This window comes from Artemia sp. Qi Xiang Cuo, chromosome 8 (genome assembly GCF_049724085.1).
Source record: "Artemia sp. Qi Xiang Cuo chromosome 8, ASM4972408v1, whole genome shotgun sequence".
NCBI classification, from domain to species: domain Eukaryota; kingdom Metazoa; phylum Arthropoda; class Branchiopoda; order Anostraca; family Artemiidae; genus Artemia; species Artemia sp. Qi Xiang Cuo.
The window spans coordinates 1,817,923-1,840,863 of NC_142801.1; the positions used below are offsets into that span (position 1 = coordinate 1,817,923).

Consider the following 22,941-nt stretch of genomic DNA (forward strand, 5'->3'; position numbering starts at 1 on the left):
CTGGTTGGTTTGATTGTAAATAGAACAAAAGTTCAATTTTTCAAAAACCTGTAGAGGAAAGGCTAATGAACCATCTTTGAAACTCGATAACTTACAAGAGAAAAATTCAGTTAGTCTTAGTAAAAAATCTGAAATACAACAAGCTATTTATACTTGATAGAAAGAAAAAAAGGAAACTATGATTGGATATATATTTAAGGTAAAATCTAAGAAGATAACTTGAACAGTGTCTCAACTCTTTGCATCAAATTCACTGATGCAGTTTGTTTCCGGAGACTAGTTACGTCCTAATGTCAAATAGTTAAAAAACTAACTCTTATTTTAAAGGTTACATTCATTTGACTTTCAGATTCATAACCAACTTAACTACATCCAGTTCTCCTTTCCCTATGCCTGAGCGTAGCCTTTGGTTATACATTGTGATAAATAAGCACAAACAAATGTAAACCAGTAAAATTAGCAAACATTGTGACACATCTAGAGCTACTTCCAGCCTAAATATGTCCTCAGTGGCTTCCCAAAATACATCCTTCCCCAATGGGGTCAATTGGAATGGGTTTGGGATGCTATGGAAGGGCCATTCTGAACTTCTCTCTAGATTTTGAAAACACTACTTTTTGTATCATCGTTGAAAAGGGGCTGTTTGGTCTTTTCATTCAAAAAATTACGAAAACTGAAAAATCCCCCCCCCCTAGAGTGAATACAATAAAATGTGGTAAACCTGGAGAACTGAACTATCCAGAAAATGTATACTCATTTTCGTGCTTTTGTTCACGTTTTTGATAATTCAGCATAATTTACACTTAACTGAAAAAAAATGACAGTGGATTTTCTGTTTATTATACATATACTGATATTTATTCCTCAAAGTCTCAATAGTTTTCTATTTATAAAAGTAAAAAGAAGTGAAAACATTTTAAATACGTTTTGTTTTCGGTAGAGGCCATATTATGTTCTGGTCTTGAGATGGCATTTGGGTTTGTCAGCCCTACTCATGTTAATTTTTGTTCCTTTTGAGTTTGACTCACTTATTTATTGTAGTTAATTAAAAAAAAAACTGTCTGAAAAATAAGTTTTTCAAAGAAAAGTAAAGACCATTTTAAAATTAAGCTCAGCAGATACAAATACCTATTAAAATTCAAACTCAAAACGACCAAAAATTACTATTAAAGAATAAATGAAACCCAAAACCAACAGAAATTAAATAAAAAATCATAGTAAAAAACATACACCAAGTAATAATGTAAATGAATACATAGATCTTAAAGCGAATAATGCTTAGATTGAATATGAATATCAAGTTTAAAACGAAAAAAAAATTCCTATTGAAGCATAAATTAAACTTAAAACGAACAGAAATTAAAAAAAACAATCAATGCAAACAAACTTACAATAGATATTAATGTAAATTAATAAATAAATCTTAAAACGAGTGAAACTTAAATTGAATATGCAAACCAAGCTTAAATCGAACAAAAATCACTACAAACAAGACTTTGGGTATCACCTCCTTCTCTCACTGTAAAAGTCTAAAACCTACTGCGTCATTGGCGCTTTACTGAAAACCAATTTTATGACAAATATTTTCTTTTGCACTTAATATTGAAAATAAACATTAAAATTATAGTAACATTCTGAACTGATGAGCCTTCAGCAATTAATATCATTATACATCAAATATTCAGTTTAATTTATTAGCTGTTTTTAACGTTGTTGAAGACGAATATACGAGTCTGAAAATTCCCTGTTCGACACGCATTGGAGAAGTTCTCACTACTTTTTTGAAGATATGTCTGAAAATTCCCTGTTCGACACGCATTGGAGAAGTTCTCACTACTTTTTTGAAGATATGTCTGAAAATTCACTGTTCGACACGCATTGCCAGCCCAGTCTTGATGCAACCTATTGCCCAAAATACTTGATAAATTCAATTCAAGTCCCTGTTCGACACGCATTGGAGAAGTTCTCAATACTTTTTTGAAGATATGTCTGAAAATTCCCTGTTCGACACGCATTGCCAGCCCAGTCTTGATGCAACCTATTGTCCAAAATACTTGATAAATTCAATTCAAATGATAAATTCTCGTAGTTTCACTACAAACAAGTGTTTGGATACTGCCTCCTTCCCTAATTGTAAATAAAAACCAAAAGCAAACTGCGCCATTGGCGCTAACTAAAAACGAATTATATTACAAATATTTTCTTTTCCAGTTCTTACAGTATTGGAAATAAAAATAAAATTACAGTGAAATAAATTCTTGAAAGGATGGATCGTTCAACAATTAATATCATTACAACAAATATTCAATTTGATGTTCTTTATGCTTTCCAAGACTATACAAGATGCATATAGTTTTCAGTAAAGCGCCAATGACGCAGTAGGTTTTAGACTTTTACAGTGAGAGAAGGAGGTGATACCCAAACTCTTTTTTAATCTTTTTTAATAATATTAATTTACATTAATATCTATTGTATGTTTGTTTGCATTGATTGTTTATTTAATTTCTGTTCGTTTCAAGTTTCATTTATACTTCAATAGGAGATTTTTTTTTCGTTTTAAGCATGATTTTCATATTCAATCTAAGCATTACTCGCTTTAAGATCTATTTATTCATTTATATTATTACTTGTTGCATGTTTTTTGCTATGATTGTTTATTTAATTTCTGTTCGTTTTGGGTTTCATTTATTCTTTAATAGTAATTTCTGGTCGTTTTGAGTTTGAATTTTAACAGGTATTTGTATCTGATGAGCTTAAGTTTAGAATGGCCTTTACTTTTCTTTGAAAAACTTATATTTTGGAAAGTTTTTTTTAATTGATTTTTGTTCGTTTTTGATTGCAAAAAGTTTCAAGTTTTTAAAAATTCCTTATTTCAAAATCAAACTTTTCTTTAAAAATCAAATGTTCATCAAAGTATAAAAACGGGTATCAAAGTAATAATATCAAAGTGAAAAAATGGGTTGTGTCAACCTTGGAGTTTTTATTATCTGATGTTTAAACTATTTTTAACAAAATGGCTATCTCAAAATTTTTATCGGATGGTTTGGGGGAAAAGGGCGTGTGAAAGGGGGGGGGGGGGCAACTGAACCTTTAGTCTCTTTTGACTGTTTAAAAGTGAACTAGAACTTTCTATTTCCAATCAAATGAGCCCTCTCTGAATTTTATACGAGCATCCCTTCTATAAAAACCATATATATACAACGCCTGAGCCTTGGGCCCTGGGGGAGTTATGTCGACCTAGGAGATTTAATATCTGATGGTTGAACTAAAATGGTCACCTCAAATTTTTATTGGATGGGTTTATCCACCCGAAAAATCCAAAGTCGTGGAGGGCGAGAGGGGGTAGTTGCCCTCCGATCTTTTTTCACTCTGAGAAAATGAAGTACAACTTTTAATTCCATCCAAACGAACTCTCTCTGAAGTTTATACGAGCATCATTTTCATAAAAACCACATATGGCCCCAGGACATAGCTTACAATGCCTGCCCCCGGGCCGTGGGGGGATGTGTTGACACCAGAGTTTCGTTATCTGAACTTTGAACTATTTTGAAAAAATGGCTCTCTCAAAGTTCTTATCGGATAGGTTTGAGGAGAATAGGGCGTGGAGAGGGGGACTAGATGCCCTCCGATCTCTTTTGACTCTTAAAAAGTGAACGAGAACTTTCAATTTCCAATTATATGAGCCCTCTCCAAAACTTATACGATACCTTCCATAAGAACCATATATACCTCCAGAGCAGTACTTACAACGCCTGCCCGGGCCCTGGGGGGATGATTGTGTCGACACAGAAGTTTTTCTTGTCTGACCTTTGAACTATTTTTAACGAAATGGTCAGACGTAAAGGAGGTTTTCTTATATTATCTTTGAACTATTTTTAACAAAATGACTATCTCAAATTTTTTATCAGATGTATTTGGGGAAAAAGGGCTTGGTGGGGACTAGTTGCCCTCCTATCATTTTCAAATCTTAAAAAGGGCATTAGAACTCTTGATTTACAATCGAATGGGCCCCATTAGAAGTTTATACGACGACCCTTTCTATATGAAGTGCCTGTAGGAAAAAACAAATGGAGTCGGGAGGGGGGGGCTAGCTGCCCTCCAATTACTTTTGACTCTTAAAAAGAAAATTATAACTTTCAATTTCCAATCAAATGAGCCCTCTATGAAGTTTATAGGAGTATCCCCTCCATAACAACCATATAAGCCCCCATGGCATAACTTACAGCGCCTACCCTCGGGCCCTGGGGGGAAGTGTCGACACTGGAGTTTTTTGTTATCTGAACTTTAAACTATTTCTAACAAAGTGTCTATCTCAAAATTTTAATCTGATGCATTTAGGGTGGGGAGGGGGAGGGCCTAGTTGCCTTCCGATCTCTTTTGACTCTTAAAAAGTGAACAAGAACTTTCAATTTCTAATCAAATGAGCCCTCCCGAAGTTTATACGAGCATCCCTTCCATAAGAACAATATATTCCCCTAGAGCATTACTCATAATGCCTGCCTCCGGGCCCTGGGGGATTGCGTCGATACATGATTTTTTCTTATCTGACCTTTCAACAATTTTTAATGAAATGGCCATTATAAAAATTTTATCGGATGGGCTTGGGTAAAAAAGGGTGTGTCGGGGGGGGGGCTAGGTGCCCTCAGATATCTTTTGACTCTTAAAAAATGAACTAATACTTTGAACTTCCAAGCAAATGAGCCCTCTCTGAAGTTTAAATGGGCATCCCTTTCATAAGAACCATACACGCCCCCAGGACAAGACTTACAACGCCAATCCCCCGCACCCTGGGAGAGTTTTTGTTATCTAATTTGTTTTTCCAAAAACTGGCTATCTCTAAATTTGTAGCGGATGGGTTCGGTGAAAAAATGACATGGTGGGGGCTTGTTGCCCTTAACTCTCTTGACTCTTAAAAAGTGAACTAGAACTTTCAATTTCAAATCAAATAAGTCCTTTATGAAGTTTATACGAGAATCCCTTATCATAAGAACCATACATGCTCTTAGGGCATAACTTACAACGCCTTCCCCTGGGCCCTGGGGGGTTGTATTGACACCGGAGTTTTTATTATCCGACCTTTGAACTATTTTTAACAAAATTTCTATCTCAAAATTTTCCTCAGATTGGTTTGGAAAAAGAAGGCGTTGGGGGTGGGGGGCTAGCTGCCCTCGGATCTCTTTTTACTATTAAAAAGTGAGCTCCGACTTTCAATTTCCAATCAAATGAGCCCTCTCTGAAGTTTATACGAGCATCCCTTCCATTAGAACTATATATGCCCCAGGGCATAATTTACAACGCCTGCCCCCGGGCGTGGGGGGTTGTGATGACATTCGAGTTTTGGTTATTTGACTTTTGAGCAATGGGTAACTTAATGGCTATCTCAAAATTTTTATTGGATGCATTTGGGGAAAAGATGGCCTGGGGGGGGGGGGTGGCTAGTTGCCCTCCAATATCTTTTGACTCTAAAAAACTGAACTAGAACTTATAATTTCCCATCAAATGAGCCCTCTCTGAAGTTTTTACGAGCACCCCTTCCATAAGCACCATATATGCCCCCAGGGCATAATTTACAACACCTGCCCCGGGCCCTGGGTGGTTGTGTCAACACCGGAATTTTTGTTACATGATCTTTGAACTATTTTGAACAAAATAGCAATCTCAAAATTTTAATCGGATGTATTTGTGAAAAAAGGTCGGGGGGGGGGAGCTGGTTACCCTCCGATATCTTTTGACACTTAAAAAGTGAACCAGATCTTTCAATTTCCAATCTTATGAGCCCTGTCTGAAGTTTATACCAGCATTCCTTTAATAGTAACCATATAGGCCCCTAGGGCATAACTTATAACCCTTGCCTGAAGCCTGTGGGGGAGTTTCCTGCTCAAACATATAATTTCCAGAATTTTCAACTACGTTGAACAAAATGGCTATGTCAAAATTTGGATAGCCCTCACTGAAGTTTATACCAGCATTCCTTTAATAGTAACCATATAGGCCCCTAGGGCGTAACTTATAACCCTTGCCTGAAGCCTGTGGGGGAGTTTCCTGCTCAAACATATAATTTCCAGAATTTTCAACTACGTTGAACAAAATGGCTATGTCAAAATTTGGATAGCCCTCTCTGAAGTTTATACCAGCATTCCTTTAATAGTAACCATATAGGTCCCTAGGGCATAACTTATAACCCTTGCCTGAAGCCTGTGGGGGAGTTTCCTGCTCAAACATATAATTTCCAGAATTTTCAACTACGTTGAACAAAATGGCTATGTCAAAATTTGGATTGGATGTGTTCGGGGAAGTGGTGGGCATGGAAGGGGTGTTAGTTGCCTTCCAATCACTTTCGACTATTAAGAAGGGACCTAGCTATTTAAATATCCAATCGAATGAGCCCTTTCTGAAGTTTCTACGACAACACTCTCGATAAAAACCTTATATGCCCCCAGGGAATAACTTACAACCCTTGCCCAGAGGGCTGTGGGGGGGGGGGGGGGAGGTTTATCCCTAAAGACCTAATTTCCTGAATTTGCAACTAATTTGAACAAAATGGCTATCTCAAAATTTGGATTGGATATGTTTCGGGAAAAGGTGGGCGTGAGAGGGGGGTTAGTTGCCCTCCAATCACTTTCGACTATTAAAAAGGGCACTAGCTCTCTGAATTTCCAATTTAATCAGTCCTTTTTGAAGTTTTTATGACAAAGCTTCTTATAAAAACCTTATACCTTATATGCCCCCAGGGCATAACTTACAACCGTTGCCCTGAAGGCTGTGGGAGAGTTACCTCCTAAAAAACATAATTTCTATCTAAAAATCGACTACGCTGAACAAAATGGCTATCTCAAAATTTTGATTGGATGTGTTTGGGAAACTGGTGGGCGTGGAAGGGGTGTTAGTTGCCTTCCAAGAACTTTTGACCCTTAAAAAGGGCACTAGAACTCTCGATTTCCAATCGAATGAGCCCCCTTTGAAGTTTCTACGACGACCCCTTCCATATGAAGCGCCTCTGGGAAAAAAAAGTAATAGATAATAAAACCTTGGAGCCGTATGGCCTTTACTATAGGCATCGCTATAGCGTTGCGTCTTATTACTGTTCGTTTTGAGTTTCGTTTGTTTATTGATGGTGATTTGTGGTAGGTTTACGCTTGGAAGGTTATTTGACTATATTTTTGCTCATTATTGGCTTAGTGGAGGTCTTTACTTTTCTTTGGAAAACTTTTTTCGTGGAAGAAGTTTTTAAATTCATTTTTATTTTATTTTTTTTATTGACATAGTCTTATTTATGGAAGAAAAATAATATTTTGTGTTTTTGGGGTTTGTTTTCTGTAAGAATCAATCGTTTGGCTTGCTATTTGTATATTGAAGAAAGTCTTTCAACAGTTTCTAATCCTGACACAAATAGCATTGTTTAATTTCAGTCTATATCTCCTCAAGTAGACTGGAAAAATAAAACTTAAAATCATTCCAAAAAGATTCTATCTCTGTTTTTGATAGCCTGAATACACTCACACTCTTTTGATTTATTTATTTTTAAGATCAGAAGTAGTAATAGTAGAAGCCCCGAAAGTTTTAAATTAATATCCCCGTCGATCTCAATGCATTGCTGAGGTTCCTTATTGGCAACAACATACACAGTGCCTGTTGTTTTGGTTTTAAAGCAACATTTAGTTTTAAAGCATAATAAACCAATTTCATAATTGTGGGGATTTCGCATATCCAATATCCCTAGAGACATCAGGACTGATCTACTGTTGTGAACAAAATTAATGTCTTAAAATTTTGATTAAATGTGCTTGGAAAATGAATGGGCTTGGAAAGAGGGCTCCTTGCCCTCCAATCTCTTCTTACTCCTAAAAAAGGACACGTATAACTTTTAATCTTGAATCTAATTACCTCATTTAAAAATTTCAATTTAATTTCTAGCTATTTTAGAACGGCACTACCTGTGATATTGCTTATAGGCCCTTTTTAAAACCTGCATGTATATTGTTTTTTCGTTTAATTGAAATTTCCCATAAACGTTCCCTAAAAGTTTCACCCAAATACCTTAGCGACATAAGTTACAGTAACTGTAGCGGCAATATTAATAGTATACGCATTGCCCTTTGGTGATTTTAATGTCATTCTCGTCAAGTACTTGAAGTTTCAACTTGATATAGTTAGCCGTTCTATTGACATTCCTGAAACATCCTTTTGATAAACCATATAATTTTATACTTAGCCTATATAATTTTCATTTTAATATTATTAGCCTTGTAAGTTTCTGCAATAGTGGTAGCAGTTGAAGTAGCAGCAGTAGTAGCAATAGTAAACATAGCAGTGGTAGCAGCATTAGTAGTAGCAATCATATATTTCCTTTTGATCAATTTGTCTTCCACTTTAAGTATTTTCTGAAATGGATTCTCAAATCCATTCTTGATATATGCACTTCTGACAATGTACATCAACATGGTGTCTTTTGATTTAATTCGAATTTCCGCATGATACTTTAAATGTTGTACTGTGGTTGTAGTAGCAGCAGTGGACGCAGTAGTAGTGGTGGTAGTTGCAGCAGTAGTAGTAGTGCACAAATATAACTTTTTTGGCCAATTAATCATCTCCCTTGTACTTTCCTGAAACTTCCAAATTAATATACTCAGTCATTTCCAAGTTACGCCCATTTGACTTCACGTATACATATAACATGTTTTAATTTAGTTCTACACTCCTCTTAACCTTCTCTGAAAGCTTCACCTGAATATCCGTCACGTTTTTGGAAAGTAAAGGTTGAACATGCATACCTTCCTCAATAAAAAATAATATATATGAACAGTGAACGAATTGCCTAACTTACAGCCCTTCTTCCGAGGGCTGTGAGGGGTTTGATATCCCCAGCGGCATAATTACCGGATCTTTCAACAATGCTGAAGACAGCAGACATCTCAAAACTATGATTGGATCTTTCTTTTGGAAAATGATATTCGGGGGAGAGAGGGCTGGTTGCCCTCAATTCACCTTTGACTGTTGAAAAGGGCACCATAACTTCCTGTTTCAATTCAAATGAACCCTATTCAAAGTTTATATGACCATCCATTCCATAAGAACCTTACATCCTCTCGTGGAATGACTTACAACCCTCGTCCTAAGGTTCTGAGAAGCTATTTGAACCCAAAAGGCATTTTTATACGATCTTTAGACTATTTTGAACAAAATTTCTATCGGATGTAATTTCAAAACTGCTATCGGATGTATTTGGGAAAATAATACGTGAGGTGGGGCTAGTTGCCCTACTATCACTTTTGTTTCTTAGAAAGGACACTAGGACTTCTGATGTCCAATTGAATAAACCAGATCCAAAGTTCATACGACCACCTTGTCCATAAATGTCCACAATGGGCAAGTAATATAGCATATAGCCCTTGCCCTGAGGGTCTTGGGGGTGTTATCCCCAAAGACATAATTACTGTACCTTTCAAATATGGTTAACACAATGACTATGTAAAATTTTGATTGGATTTGATTGAGGGAATTTTGGGCGAGGAGGGGCTAGTTGCCCTCCAATTACTTTCGACTATTAAAAAGAGCACTAGAACTTTCAATTTCTATTCCAGTGAGCCCTCTGTGTAGTTGATGTGACCACCCTTTCCATAAGAACCTTTTATGCCCTGGGGCGTAACAACCCTTGAACTGAGGGCTCTGGGGGTTTTAATCTTCAAAGACATAATTATTGGACCCTTTATTAACTATGCTGAACAAAATGGATATCTTAAAATTTTGATTGGATGTATGTGGGGACATGATGGATTTGGAGGGAGTTTGGGGGGCTGGTTGTCTTCCAATCCCTTTCAGCTATTAGAAAGGGCAGTATAACTTGCAATTTCCAATCGAATGAACCCCTTTCGAAGCTGCTACGATAACTCCATCTATACGAAGTGTTTTGGTGTAAAAAAAAGAATATATATATATATATATATATATATATATATATATATATATATATATATATATATATATATATATATATATATATATATATATATATATATATATATATATATATATATATATATATATATATATATATATATATATATATATATATATATATATATATGTATATATGTATATATATATATATATATAGTATATATATGTGTGATGTGTGTGATGTGTGTGTGTGTGTGTGTGTGTGTGTGTGTGTGTGTGTGTGTGTGTGTGTGTGTGTGTGTGTGTGTGTGTGTGTGTGTGTGTGTGTGTGCGTGTGTGTGTAGCCCACATAGCTCTTTACTGAGGCAGCGCAATTGCACTGCCTATGATCATTGAACTATTTTTTTTAACAATTGACTATCTCAAATTTTCTATGAGACGCATTTGGGAAAAAACGGTGGGGGGGGGGAGTTAGCTACCCTCCGATCATTTTGACTATTAAAAAGGGCACTAGAAATGACCATTCCACTAAGCCCCTCCAAGGTTTCTACGACCATCCTTTCCATAAAAATATCTGCCCCTAGGATATAACTTACAACCCATGCCCTGAGGGCGGTGGGGGGAGGGGGGTGTTGTCATCTTCAAACACATAATTTCCGGGCCTTTCAACTACGTTGATCAAAATGGCGGCTTCAAAATTTTGGTTGGATGTGTTTGGGGAAATGAGTGGTGTGGGGGGAGCTTGTTGCCCTCCAATCACTTTCGACTTAGGGCACTACCCTTTTTAATTTCCAGTCCATTGAACCTCTTTTGAGGTTTCTACGTCAATGCCTTCTATAAGAAGTGCCTTGGTCTAGAAAGAAGCAAAAAAAAAAAAAAATGATAATAATACATTGTGCCCTAACCTGATGTTAGGTTATGACAGTTTTATTTTTTCACTTTAATATTATGAGAAACAGAAAAGTGCAAGTGTTTTCAGTAAAGTGCAAATTATATTCTGCTCATCAGGAGACATGGAGGGTCTCAGTCCTACTCATACAAGTTTCAGCTCGTTTTGAGTTGGACTCGAAGATTTATTTTAATTTCTGTTAGTTTTGGGGTTCACTTATTTATTTATGGTGATCGGTGGTAGTTTTATGATTGGAAAATTAATTAACTTTATTCTTGCCCTTTTTCGGTTTAATGCAGCTTTTTACTTTTGTTTGAAAAACTTACTTTGTGAAAAAGTTTGTTTTTTAATTTATCAAAAGTAAGATCAGCAGATTAATCTATATTCAACGACACCATAATGCTACTGATCCTTTCTTTAAGAGCTGCTTAGAAAATGATTTTTGGCAATTACCTAATAATATATATGATTGATAATGATTCAGAAAGAAAAATAGATCTAGAACAATCATCAAATCAGCTGCCGCAATTCAAAGGTGGTATGCTGAACAATACAAAATTGGTTCCATTACCACTAAGCCTCGTATAACTGAACCTGTGAAACTCTACCCATGTAACTGAACCATCGTGCACCTGCTCACAAGTGCAACAAAATCCCTTTTTAACCGAGCCCCGGGGTAACGCAGCCCCTGTGGAACTCAACCTCGTCAAACCGAACCCTCATGAAACTCAACCCCATGCAACCTGAACTTTCATTTAACTGAATCCTCGTGTAAATAGCCTCCTTCAAACTGAACCCTCGTGCAACTCAACCCAGTGCACCTGAACCCTCGTTCAGATACATGAAAAATCAAATTCTATTGAATTTCTGAACTATCAGAAATTAAATAGAATCCAAATATTTTTTTTTCAACAGAAAGCGAGGAGGAACATTAAAACATTAAACAAACAAAATTATTCCGTACATTAGGGGGACTACTCATTCCTCAACTCCTTGCTTTTTACGCTAAAGTTTACTTTTTGTCCCAATTCCCTAAGAACAACTGCTGAAACACAAGGGCCACACAGTTGGAACAGTGTGAAAAAAAATTTAACATAAAGAGCAAGTGCTGAGGAAGAGGCAACCTGCATTACATATAGAATAAGTTCTGTTTATTTTAAGTTTGAAAAACGCTCCTTACTGTTAGTTGAAGAAAAAGTTTTTCTAGTTTTATCTTTAAAAAAAAGAACCCTGCCTAATTATATGTAGTGTGTAACTTAAAAAAAGAAAAATATGTTAAAACGGATGATGATTTATAAAATGCGGACAAATCTAAAATAATCCTCAAATCAACTGCATCTATTCACAATGTTGAAGTTGTAAGGAGTTAGAAAACCAGAAAAGTTTTCACGCGCTATCATTGGTAATAGACAGTAGTTTATATTACTGAGAAAGCCACAAAATAACTGAAATTTTAACCAGAAAAAACTATTTCGAAATTTCTTGATGTAGGGTATTCAATCCATCTCAGAGACGCTATAATTTAAACCGTATTAAAGTATAACTGGATAGCCACACATTTTCATAGATTGCCCATGAATTTCTGTCAATTCATAGTTTTAAAAAATCATAAATGTTACTCCTAATCGTACTAATAATTGATTTAAGGTGTAAGGTAATTTTGTCCACAGCTCTAGTTCTATTCATTAAATCTTGTGTCTAATCTAAATTTTTGAATCAAACACCAGTTTGGATGGATGTGAAGGGCAGGATTATAAATTGCTTCAGAGATTCTTATGAAAACAATTTTTTTTATTCTTTACTTCTGACCAACATTCAGAATTCAGCAAAACCCGATAATCTTTCTCCAAAAAGCACAACTCTCAGAATAAAAATTTCACCATCCCTTTTCCGTATCATCAGAGTGAAGATCTATTGTAGATATTCCCGCCACCAACATTGAGGGCAATTTGCGGCAAATGAAATTTAAATTTTCATTTTTTTTTTCAAAAAAATAAAACGTCAATTTTTATCATTAAACACGACATGTGGCAACTTTCAGACTCAGTAGGATCAAAATACCCATAATGAGGCAACAAACTTCCTCTACTATTTTTCTAATTTCGTGATTGAGAGTGTCACGCTGTGACATGTTAAAATTATGACACTCTTGATCAATTTGGTCTTAGATTTCTATATTTTGTTCAAAAGAGTGTCACAAAAAACTGATTCAAGATGTATCTGCCATCTACAAAATATATCATCTTCCAACCCAGTAGTCCACCTTAGAACAAATGTCGTGCTTCTTTAAAATTCGTATATATAAATAGAATTCTTAACATGCCCGAGGCTCGTATGTGATTTTTAAACTGAATATACAGTTCTGAATGTTAAGAAAATAACCTTGAATAACTAAATGGGTATATTGACATTCAGAACCCAAATGTAAGATGTAGGATCTCTAAAAGAACAGAAGAATGTTAAAGTCGTGCTTTTTTCACGAGGGAGAGGTGGGGCAGAGGGGTTCCGGTGATTTCCCCCAAGAAAATCCGCCTTCGGATATTTCCCGCCGGTAATTTCCCCCTGAAAATTTCCCCACGTAGGAGAGTTCCCCCCATAGGAGATATCCCCTCAATGATTCCCCCCTAGGAGATTCCCCCCTAGGAGATGTCTCCCCTGCTGAAAACTATCCCCTCCCACCTCTAAGAAATAATTGCCACCGGAGACTACCCTTGCCTCGGACTTATTTGCATCAGATGTCACCCATTGCTCGAAAATTGTTGCAAAATTCTTCTCATTCTCGGCTGTCTAAAATATAAGAGCGAGAGGAGTACACTTTCTAATTCTCGAGTAAATAGTTGGGTATACACTGTAATACATACACAGTTAAAACGCTGCACTTTAAAACTAATTTTTCTTACAATAAGCCTCAGGTACTCCAGTGTCCCGACGTTCCCGTAGTTTCTCATCTGTCGTCTGGCATTTAAATCCGCATACTTTTTTTTAATTAGTTCACTGGATTGTCCCACATTTGCTTGAATCACAACCGCCCTGTTAAGTGCTTGTTCGCGCTTGAGGATGTCCAAGAACTTCCAAAGGCTAGGGTGATGAGCTGAAACTGAAGACTGCAATCTTCTAAGATAACCCTCAACATTGTTGTTTGTCCTAGGGATTTCATCTTTCGCTCTGTCGAACATATTCCAGACACAGTGCGGAAAGTTGCAAGGTATTCTCCTACTTCTACGCATTCTACGGATGTAGTTATCTTCAAAGTAGGTGATGATCGGCCCAAACACATTGTCATTAAGTTTTGCTACGACAGCTGTGAATGCAGAATGTACTTCCGGAATGGGCACGAATGCAAGAGAAGCTAGCATTTGAACGGAGACTACAAATTCATCAACGTCTCTATACCTCGTCTGAAGGCCAAGGTTTTGTTCTTTCCTGTAGATACTCTGGCTTAAGTGGAAAAAACTGCCCTTTACTTCAGTGGCTGGAAAGCCTATCCTGAAAGAATTCTGCACGCCGAACTCAAAATCAGACAATACATATGATGGACCTCCATTCGTCAAACAAGACTTTAGTTCGGTAAGAACTTTCGTATACGTGTCCTCTGACTTGTTAGGCAGCAGTGCGTAAACGCATGGAATCACCCGATCCTTCGTTCAAAAGCCCAGCCAATGTACCATCCTTCACATAGATCTTTGCCTTATACTCGCCTTGCCTTTCCTTCATCTGTCGTTTCATATTGCATTCGAAACTGACCACTTCAGCCGCTAACTCTTTCTGTTTCGTATAAACGAAAATTTCGAAAGCAATCTTGTCCACTCTATGCGTTGATTTGAAAAAATTCCATTATTTTACTAAACTTTACGTAGTTCTGATATGACACAAAGAACAATGAACTAACCCAGTATGGCACAGTTCAGGAGACTAGATAGCTTCTGAATGGAATAATCCGGGGTGCTTAACTGTTATGACATTTTAATTATGGGATTTAATTAAGAAGATTAAGAGATTAAACTAAGAGATTTCAATCTCAGTCTCAATGTCTCACGGACCTTGTGGAGCTAGGAGGGCCGGAATCTCCTAGGGGGAAAATTTCCAGGGGGGAGGGGATCTCCTACGGGGAAAACTTCCGGGGGGCATCTCCTAAGGGGTAAATTTTCGGGGGAAATCTCCTACGAGAAATTTCACCCGTAGGAGATTCTCCCCCTGACATTTCCCCCTGTAGGAGATTTCCCCCTTGAAATTTCCCCGTAGGAGATTCTCCCCCCCTCCCGACATTTTCCCTTGTAGGAAATTTCCCCCCGGAAATTTTCCCCGTAGGAGATTCTCCCGCCCTGAAAATTTCCCCCCGTATGCTATTCCGGGGGGGGGGGAGCTCCTACGAGGGAAATTTTCCGGGGGGTAAATCTCCTACGGGGGTAAATTTCCGGGGGGGGGGAAATATCGGAGGGAATTCTCCGGGGGGGAATTTTCTCTGGGGGAAATCTCCTAGACCCGGGGCAGAGATTCAATCAAATGAAAGGATTAGGAATTATACACTCAAAACATACGCCTCTTTATGGCTTTTCCAGATTTTATGGCACCCAGATATTCTTTTTCGAAGCATCATTTGATGACTGGTCTCAAACTGAATATCATGTAGTACAACCTGTTGATAAGCCAATATTTTAAGGCTATATTTTTAAGCGAGGCCCTGTAGACCAAACTTTACTTTCTTACCCAATAAGATAAAACTAAACATACCCAACTATTCTGGGACACCATTCTTTTCACTTTATCCCTTATTCGTGTGTTTCAGAGTGTTCAATCCTTATTCAATGTGTCTCAGAATGTTCGTGTGTTCCATCTTTTCAGAGAATTTTCTTTGTTATGTGTATATTTGAGTTTAACTTATTGTTCTATTAAAAATAACAAAAAAAAAACACATCTTGAGAGACACAACAGAAGAGTAAAGTAAATGAGCCAATTTGTCTGTTTTACAGGAGCTGTTTTTTTCTGCCTATCTAACTGTTGCCCCAGCTCAAACAAGACTACATGGATGAGGGCTGCTTGGTGGTCTTTTTGGAGGGGGCTACAGACCTGATTTTGGAGGTTATGGCTACAGATCTAGTTCTGGAGACTATGGCTACCCAGGCTATAAAGGATATAATGGATATGGGGCTATAGAGGTTACCCGTGCGAAGGTGGCATAGATACCGCCCATTTGGATTTTAATGATGATTCAATTTTGAATTTCTAACACTTTATCAAAAAACACTTAATTTTGTATTCTTTTTTACTGAATATTCCTAATGCACCATTTATTGTACAACTGCTTTCAACTATTGTAAAGCTAGAGCTTGAAACTATTAGAACTTAGAGTTATGAATGTGCTTTTTTTTCTAATGCCAGAAGTGTCAGTTATTCCAAAAGGTTACATATTGCAAGGCCAGAAAATTAATGCTTGGGAGCAGATGAGCAATTATGCTTCCTCATAACAACAGATAAATAATGGAATTGCCATTGAATAGTCAACACTTTAGCAAAGAGGCTGTTCTGTATTGTAATGGATCTTTGGACAATAGATTCCACAAAGGTGACCCTAATAGTGTTTAGCAGAAAGGATGGATAAAATTGCCGATGATCCGGAAGATGCAGCTAGACACCATAATAGTAAAATATTGTCCTGGCATTTCAATAAATTGAGAGGGTAAATTGAGTAGTCAATCCGGACTTGGCCCAGTTAAAGATAGGAATAGGGCCATAATGAGCGATAAGGAAAGAATTAAAGAGAGATGGGCAGAACATTTTAAGAATTTTCTAAACCGTGATAGAGTTCCAGGAAAAGATATAGAGGAATGTGGAAAAGTTTGTGATACCTTGGATGTGAAGGAAGATTTGTTTTGTGAGGAAGAATTAGCGAAAGTACTAAAAGGGTTAAAAATAATAAGGCTGGTGCTGATAGGGTGGTAAATGAGTTTCTTAAATATGGTGGCTCGGAGGTTAAAAATAAGTTACTGAAGATTATGAATATGATTTTTGAAAAAGGGGAAGTACCTAACAATTTTAGAATTAATTAAGCCAGTTTATAAGAAAGGTGATAAGAATGAGTGTGGTAATTTTCGAGGCATTAGCCTGGTCTCTGTAGGTGGCAAATTACTTAGGAATATGATACTTTTTAGACTGAGAGATGCCTTAGACAAAGTTTTCAAGAGAAGAACAATGCGGTTTTAGAAAAGGTCGAGGATGCGTCGACCAAATTTTCCCTCTTAGGTTAATAATTGAGAAGTGCCGGAGTTGTCAAACCCCTTTGATAAGATAAGATAAGATAAGTTTTATTCTTCATTAAATACATACAATATTACATGTTATTAATCCCTCAAAGGCTCATTGGCCTCAAAGGCTCTTTGGTCCTCAGTTTTATATATTATGAGCAGACGTTCGATTCTGTTGATAGAAGAGCTTTAGCAAAGGTTTTTTCCTTGTATGGTATACCGGAGAAATACATTAAAGTGACTAGTGCTATTTACGAGAATAATTTTGCTGCAGTTAAGGTAGGAAATGAGGGTAGCAGCTGGTTTTGTATTAAATCAGGAGTTAAGCAGGGTTGTGTTCTATCCACTATTATATGGATTATTTTAATGGGTTTTGTTTTAAGGAGCACGGGAAAGGCAATGGGAGACCACAGAATCGAATGGGGAGGAAAAACTCTCCTGGACTTACATTATGCTGATGATTTAAGGATTCTAGAAGAAAGTGTGAGGAAAAATGAAAGAACTTTTAGAGGTTTTGCGAGTTCAGGGTGCTAGAATAGGTTTGAAAATTAATGTTAAGAAGACTAAGTCACTAAAGCTAGGAATAAGTGAAGATGAAAAGGTGACGTTGGGTAATGAAAAGATTGATCAAGTGGGCAGCTTCACTTACCCTGGTAGTATTATTAGTAAAGATGGTGGGAGCAGTGAAGATGTTAAAAGTAGAATAGCTAAGCCTCAGGTTGTTTTTTCACAGTTAAAAAATTTTTTGGAAGAATAGGAACATATGTCTGCAAACCATGATTAGAATATTAGAAGCTACAGTGATGACAGTGGCCAAATATGGTTCTGAAGCATGGGCACTTAAAAAAGTAGATGAAAATTTGCTAGATGTTTTCCAGAGAAATTGTTTAAGGATTGCTCTGGGCACCCGGCTGACTTACCGTATTTCAAACAATAGGCTCTACGAAAAATGTGGTTCAATACCGCTCTCTAGGGTTACAATAAAAGAAAGGTTGAGCTGGCTAGGCCACGTTGTGCGGATGAAGGATGACAGATTGCTGATGATTGTTCTTTTCAGCCAACCATCTAGGGCTAAACGGAAAGCAGGTCATCCTCATCTGGGTTTGGAGGACGTCATAAAGAAAGATTTAAAGTAAATGGGAACTTCATGGGAGGGTGTAAAAAAGGAGGCATTGAATAGATTGGGATGGAGGAGGAGCGTGCGTAGCTGTGTTGGCCTCAGGTGGCTTGGTGCTGCGGTGCTTTGTTGGTAGTAGTTAGTAGTAGCAATTCCTTTGGACCTGGCCTTGGCTGGGAGCAAACACAATTTCTTTCGCGTTAGTAGGGAAGCTGGATTTAAAAAAAAAGACTCTTGCCACTTTCTGTAGGTATAAGCGTAGCTCCAGGAATAGAAAAGGGTTCATTTTGTCAGTTACCAAAATATATTTAAACATAGGTTGTATCTATTTGCTGTTATATGGATTTTTATATTCTTATGAAATGAAAACGTGAATACGAAGCGTGTTTTATAATCAAGGTCCGTTTGATCATACATACATAACGAATGATTATTTAAAACAAGTAAATTTATTTTCAAAAAGTAGATACTTCACTCTATTTAAAAGCATTATTGCCAAGTTTGTTGTGACATTTGTCATACCTCTCAACTAATATTAAAGTAAAACTTGCAAAACTAATTGCAAAACTTGTAAAACTAATTTTAAAGTAAAACTTTAAAATTTAATTTTAAAGTAAAACTGGCCGCCTGTTCCACTACCCAGGAATTCACTTCCGTTTTTACGTCATCATCATCATTGCAATGTTTGCCACTGAGGTGTTTCTTGAGGTGGAGAAACGGATGGTAATCACTCGGCGCAGGATCAGACCTGTATTGTGGGTGATCTAAAACTTCCCTGCCAAAACTGTCCTACAAATTAAGGGTCTTACCAGCAGTACGAGGTCTTGTATTGTCATGAAGATGGACAGTTTCCTTTATCAGCAAGCCAAGTTTTTTTCTTCTTTTTTTAATCGCTCTGCGGAGCTTTCTGAGGGTTAGGCAGTATACTATTGCATTGATAGTGGTTCCTCCGTTGCATGAAGTCGACCAAAAACACCATGGCTATTCCCAAACACCGCCACCATGATTTTGCGCTGGGAGAGAGGATGTTCGGCCTTAAAATTGCCAGGGGAGTGTGTGTGTTTCCATTCCATGTTCTGTTTCCTCAATTCGGGCTTGATATGCGAAACCCATGTTTTGACTCAAGTTCCACCGGTCGCCACCTCACTGGCAAACGTTAAAAAAATGACGACGCAAAAACACTAGTGAACTCTTGATTATTGTAGCCGGCGGCAAATAAATTTACTATTTGTAAATAATGAATTTACTATTCAGAAACTGCAAATAAATTTACAATTTCTTAAAATAAATTTACTTTTTTAAATAATCTTTCGTTGTGTACGTAGGCCTATGTTTAAACGGACTTGAATTAAAAAAAAAGCCAATAGCCTAACAACAAAACAAACAGTTTGTTTCTGATGTTGCCTGTATTTGCTACATTTATGCAAAGGCAAATCTCTTAAAATTTGCCAGATTTTTAAAAATCTTTCTAAAAAAAGAAAACATAACAAGTCAAGCCAAAAAATGGTTATTATAATCTGATATATTTGCAAAATATGAGCATGAAGGTGAACAAAAATCATTTTGACAAAATCATTTTCGTCTTCTTTTTGTGTATTATTGCTAGCCTTTTTATGTTCAAAGGAACCCATGGTGAGGGACAGAAAACTAATCATTTGAAAAATAAATGTATATTTTGACTTTGTATTCAAAAAGACGCAATTCCTTGAAATGTCCCATGCTATCAGAAGGGTTTCAGACAGCTTCTATGGTTGTTCCTGGTGTAGGGACAGGGTAAAGAGCAATAGATTGCAAATAACAATCTCTAACACACCGTAGATATATGCAAAGGTCATATTAATCTTGTTGCTAGCCTACTAAATCAAACACCTTCTGCTGATGCTTCCAAACGTCTCCTGAAGGTCACACCCTTATCTGTTAGTGAATGAGCTAATTCGTTGCTGCACGAAAATTCAGAGAGCTTTTCTCATGGATAGCAGAGGAAACAGTATAGCGAGTGAGTCCCTTTGTCTGTTCTACAAGTGATGATGTTCTTTTCCACTATTATCACTATTGTAAAATACCATATAGACAACCATCAGGGTGCCACCAGCCACCTGTAAGTACAAATGAATGTTACGAGTCAGCTGTACAGCGAACAAGATGAAGAACAAAAAACAGCTGGTTTTGGAGCTCCCCCTGAGGGACTAGAAGGAGGTTATGGCTACCGACCAGAATTTAGAAGCTATTATTATAGACATGGAATCAGAGGCTACGGATATTCTGGCCATGGTTACGGATGTTATGGTGGTAACCCTGACGGTGGAGGATGATTTACTGCTGATTGTTTTAGGTTTTGAGGATTTTTTTCTCATTATGATAGACTGAATCTTAAAAATAAAAGGGCTATTGTTTTATTTTGTTTGTTATTCTCCCCATATCAAATTTTCCTGCTTTCAAAACATTTTATCATAAACTTTTAGCTTTATAAGCTCTCATAATTAACATAATTTGAGGCAGTTTTACAACTTCCTATAGAAACGAAATTATCGATCTTTGTGAAGATAAGGCATATTCCTTCAGAAGTTTTTCAGCCTTTTTGGTAACATATATGTTACTTTTAAAAACGTTGAAGTTAGACAGTTTCTATGCCATTAATTACATCTTCTTGGGCGTTGGGCATTTGTATTATGGGTCGAAACTCAGATGTGGTGGGTCTCTCCAAAAAATAGTAATAATTTCATTAGGCGAAATTAAATTACTCATTTTTCCTACTTCTTAAAAATTATCTCCCAAACGCAACATAGTCTATGTCCGGCGAACTGCAGCTAACAATGCTGAATGAATTGCAAATTCTGAGTTGTGTCCTTATTGTATACTTGGTTGAAAGTCATATTTTCTGCAGAGCTTCCGTCTGTTATTTGTTCAATAAAAGCTGAAGAGTTTCTTCTGCCTACTGGGTATCGTTTCCATTTTATGAGATGCACAAACAATAAAGAAAGTTTTTGAATTTATTCGATATTTTTGGCTGTAATAAGCACATATTCACTTTACAGGCTGTAACTAACAAGATCTTTGTCTTTTTTACAGGCCTTGCTTTTCGCTAACATTTTAAGCTTTGTGACAGCTCAACAAAATTCAGAGGAAACTCAACAAAGCCAGCAGGGAATTTCTAGGATTGTGCCTCTCGGAGGTCTACTTGGCGGACTGGTAGGAAGTCAGCTTGGCGGTGGAGGAGGCTACGGACAAGGAGGCTATGGACAAGGTGGTTATGGCTATAGACCTAGCTATGGACAAGCAGGTTATGGTTACCCGGGCTCTTACGGAGGATATGGAGGACAAGGTCTTTCTTCCGGATATGGAAGCCAAGGACTTTACTCTGGATATGGAAGTCAGGGCCTCTCTCCTGGATATGGAGGCTATGGAGGTTATGGTGGTGGCTATGGAAGCCGTCCTTACGGGTTTGGAAGATAATTTGTTACTGACCCTCAAGTCTTCTTGTAACAAACGATTGCTTTTATAGTGTAGTTTCCTAGATTTTCAATAAATTATTTGTTTTATACCATGTTTTGGCTACTATAAGGCTGATCCACCACTTAGTACTGTAGATCTAGAAAAATATTTTTGGTTCAACACTGGTGTGCAGCACCGTTGATGGAAATTTGTGATCTGAACTTAAAGTTGTGACACAAATTTGAAAAAAAGTGATTAAAAAAGATACTGCTACTACAGAAATCATGTCAACAAGTTTATGGTAAAACAATTTGGGCAAGGAGCGATTTGGGCCAATAGTAACTGAAACTCTAAAATATATTACTTTGACAACAATAGATACATCTGAAGAATTAACTTTTTATGCTGATTCCAAACATATAAAACCAATTAAGTTTATGCTACGCACCAAAAAGTACGAGCCTCAGAAAAGTTGTCTGTTTTTTTTTTTAAAGTGGGAAACGCTCTAAAAGTCCAATGGATTTCAATAAAACTCACAGCGTCAGATTCAGTATAAGAGAGAACCTACTGTACAGGCTTCAAGCTCAAAATAGGCTCGGCTTGAGCTCAAGCACAAAAATGTGGAATTTTGTATTTTTGCTGGAAGAACGATCACAGATGTGTGTTTACTAGCTTGTATTTCTGTTTTTTATTTTTCAGGGGTGATAGAATAAAACCAACGGTTTACGAGACCGGTAGAGGCTTCGTTTGGACGAAAATCAGAAATTCTATTGCCCTTTTTAACCCCTTAACGCCCAGGACCAGCTACTGGTAAACGTTTGTGATAATTGCTTTAGTGCAGGGGAAAGTGGTTTTAACTATTATAAGGATACATATCGTTTTTTTGTTTAATGAAAATTAAAGAGCTTAGATTAAGGTTATGTATGGTATTGCTTGCAACATCGTTGCAACTTAAGTTTGTCGCAGCACTCTCTTCACTTTAGGCGTGCATTTGTTTGTTTGTTTTTTTTTGTTTTTTTTTTTATGCTTGGAATCGAATCAGCTTCTCTTCTGTCACCAGTACACGAGCTTCTGATTTCTTAGAGCAGATCCGAAGAAATCCTGAGCTCCCACCATGACTTGTATCGTAGGTTTTGTTGTTAAAAAGACCCTTAATTATTTTACGGATGAATTCATGGTATCAGATCTTTCCATCCACGTTACAGTCATTCTAGTGACGGTAAAATCGCCAAGCTACGATTATGAGCTTGCAAAGAAGGTTCTGACCTTGGACTTAATACTATTTTTTTTTCTCACAAAATTGGTTTGTATGCATTATTGACAAGTTGAGTCTCTCCCATTCCAAGATTTTAGTTTCTAACAAG

At 36.9% G+C, this 22,941-nt stretch overlaps 1 protein-coding gene across 1 annotated transcript; it reads left to right on the forward strand.

The window, feature by feature from the left end:
* Positions 1-100: 100 nt before the first annotated feature.
* On the forward strand, positions 101-21,691 carry LOC148949060 (uncharacterized). Its single transcript, XM_089093125.1, has 2 exons — positions 101-199; positions 21,215-21,691. Exons 1-2 carry the CDS (start codon positions 179-181, stop codon positions 21,596-21,598), a joined length of 405 nt encoding a protein of 134 aa, XP_088949251.1. The 5' UTR covers positions 101-178; the 3' UTR covers positions 21,599-21,691.
* Positions 21,692-22,941: the final 1,250 nt, after the last annotated feature.

Excerpts from the sequence above, each read along its gene's own strand:
- LOC148949060 (XM_089093125.1), top strand. The coding sequence starts at position 179 with ATGATTGGATATATATTTAAG. Across the intron at positions 200-21,214 it reads TGATTGGATATATATTTAAG|GCCTTGCTTTTCGCTAACAT; the intron begins GTAAAATCTAAG and ends TCTTTTTTACAG.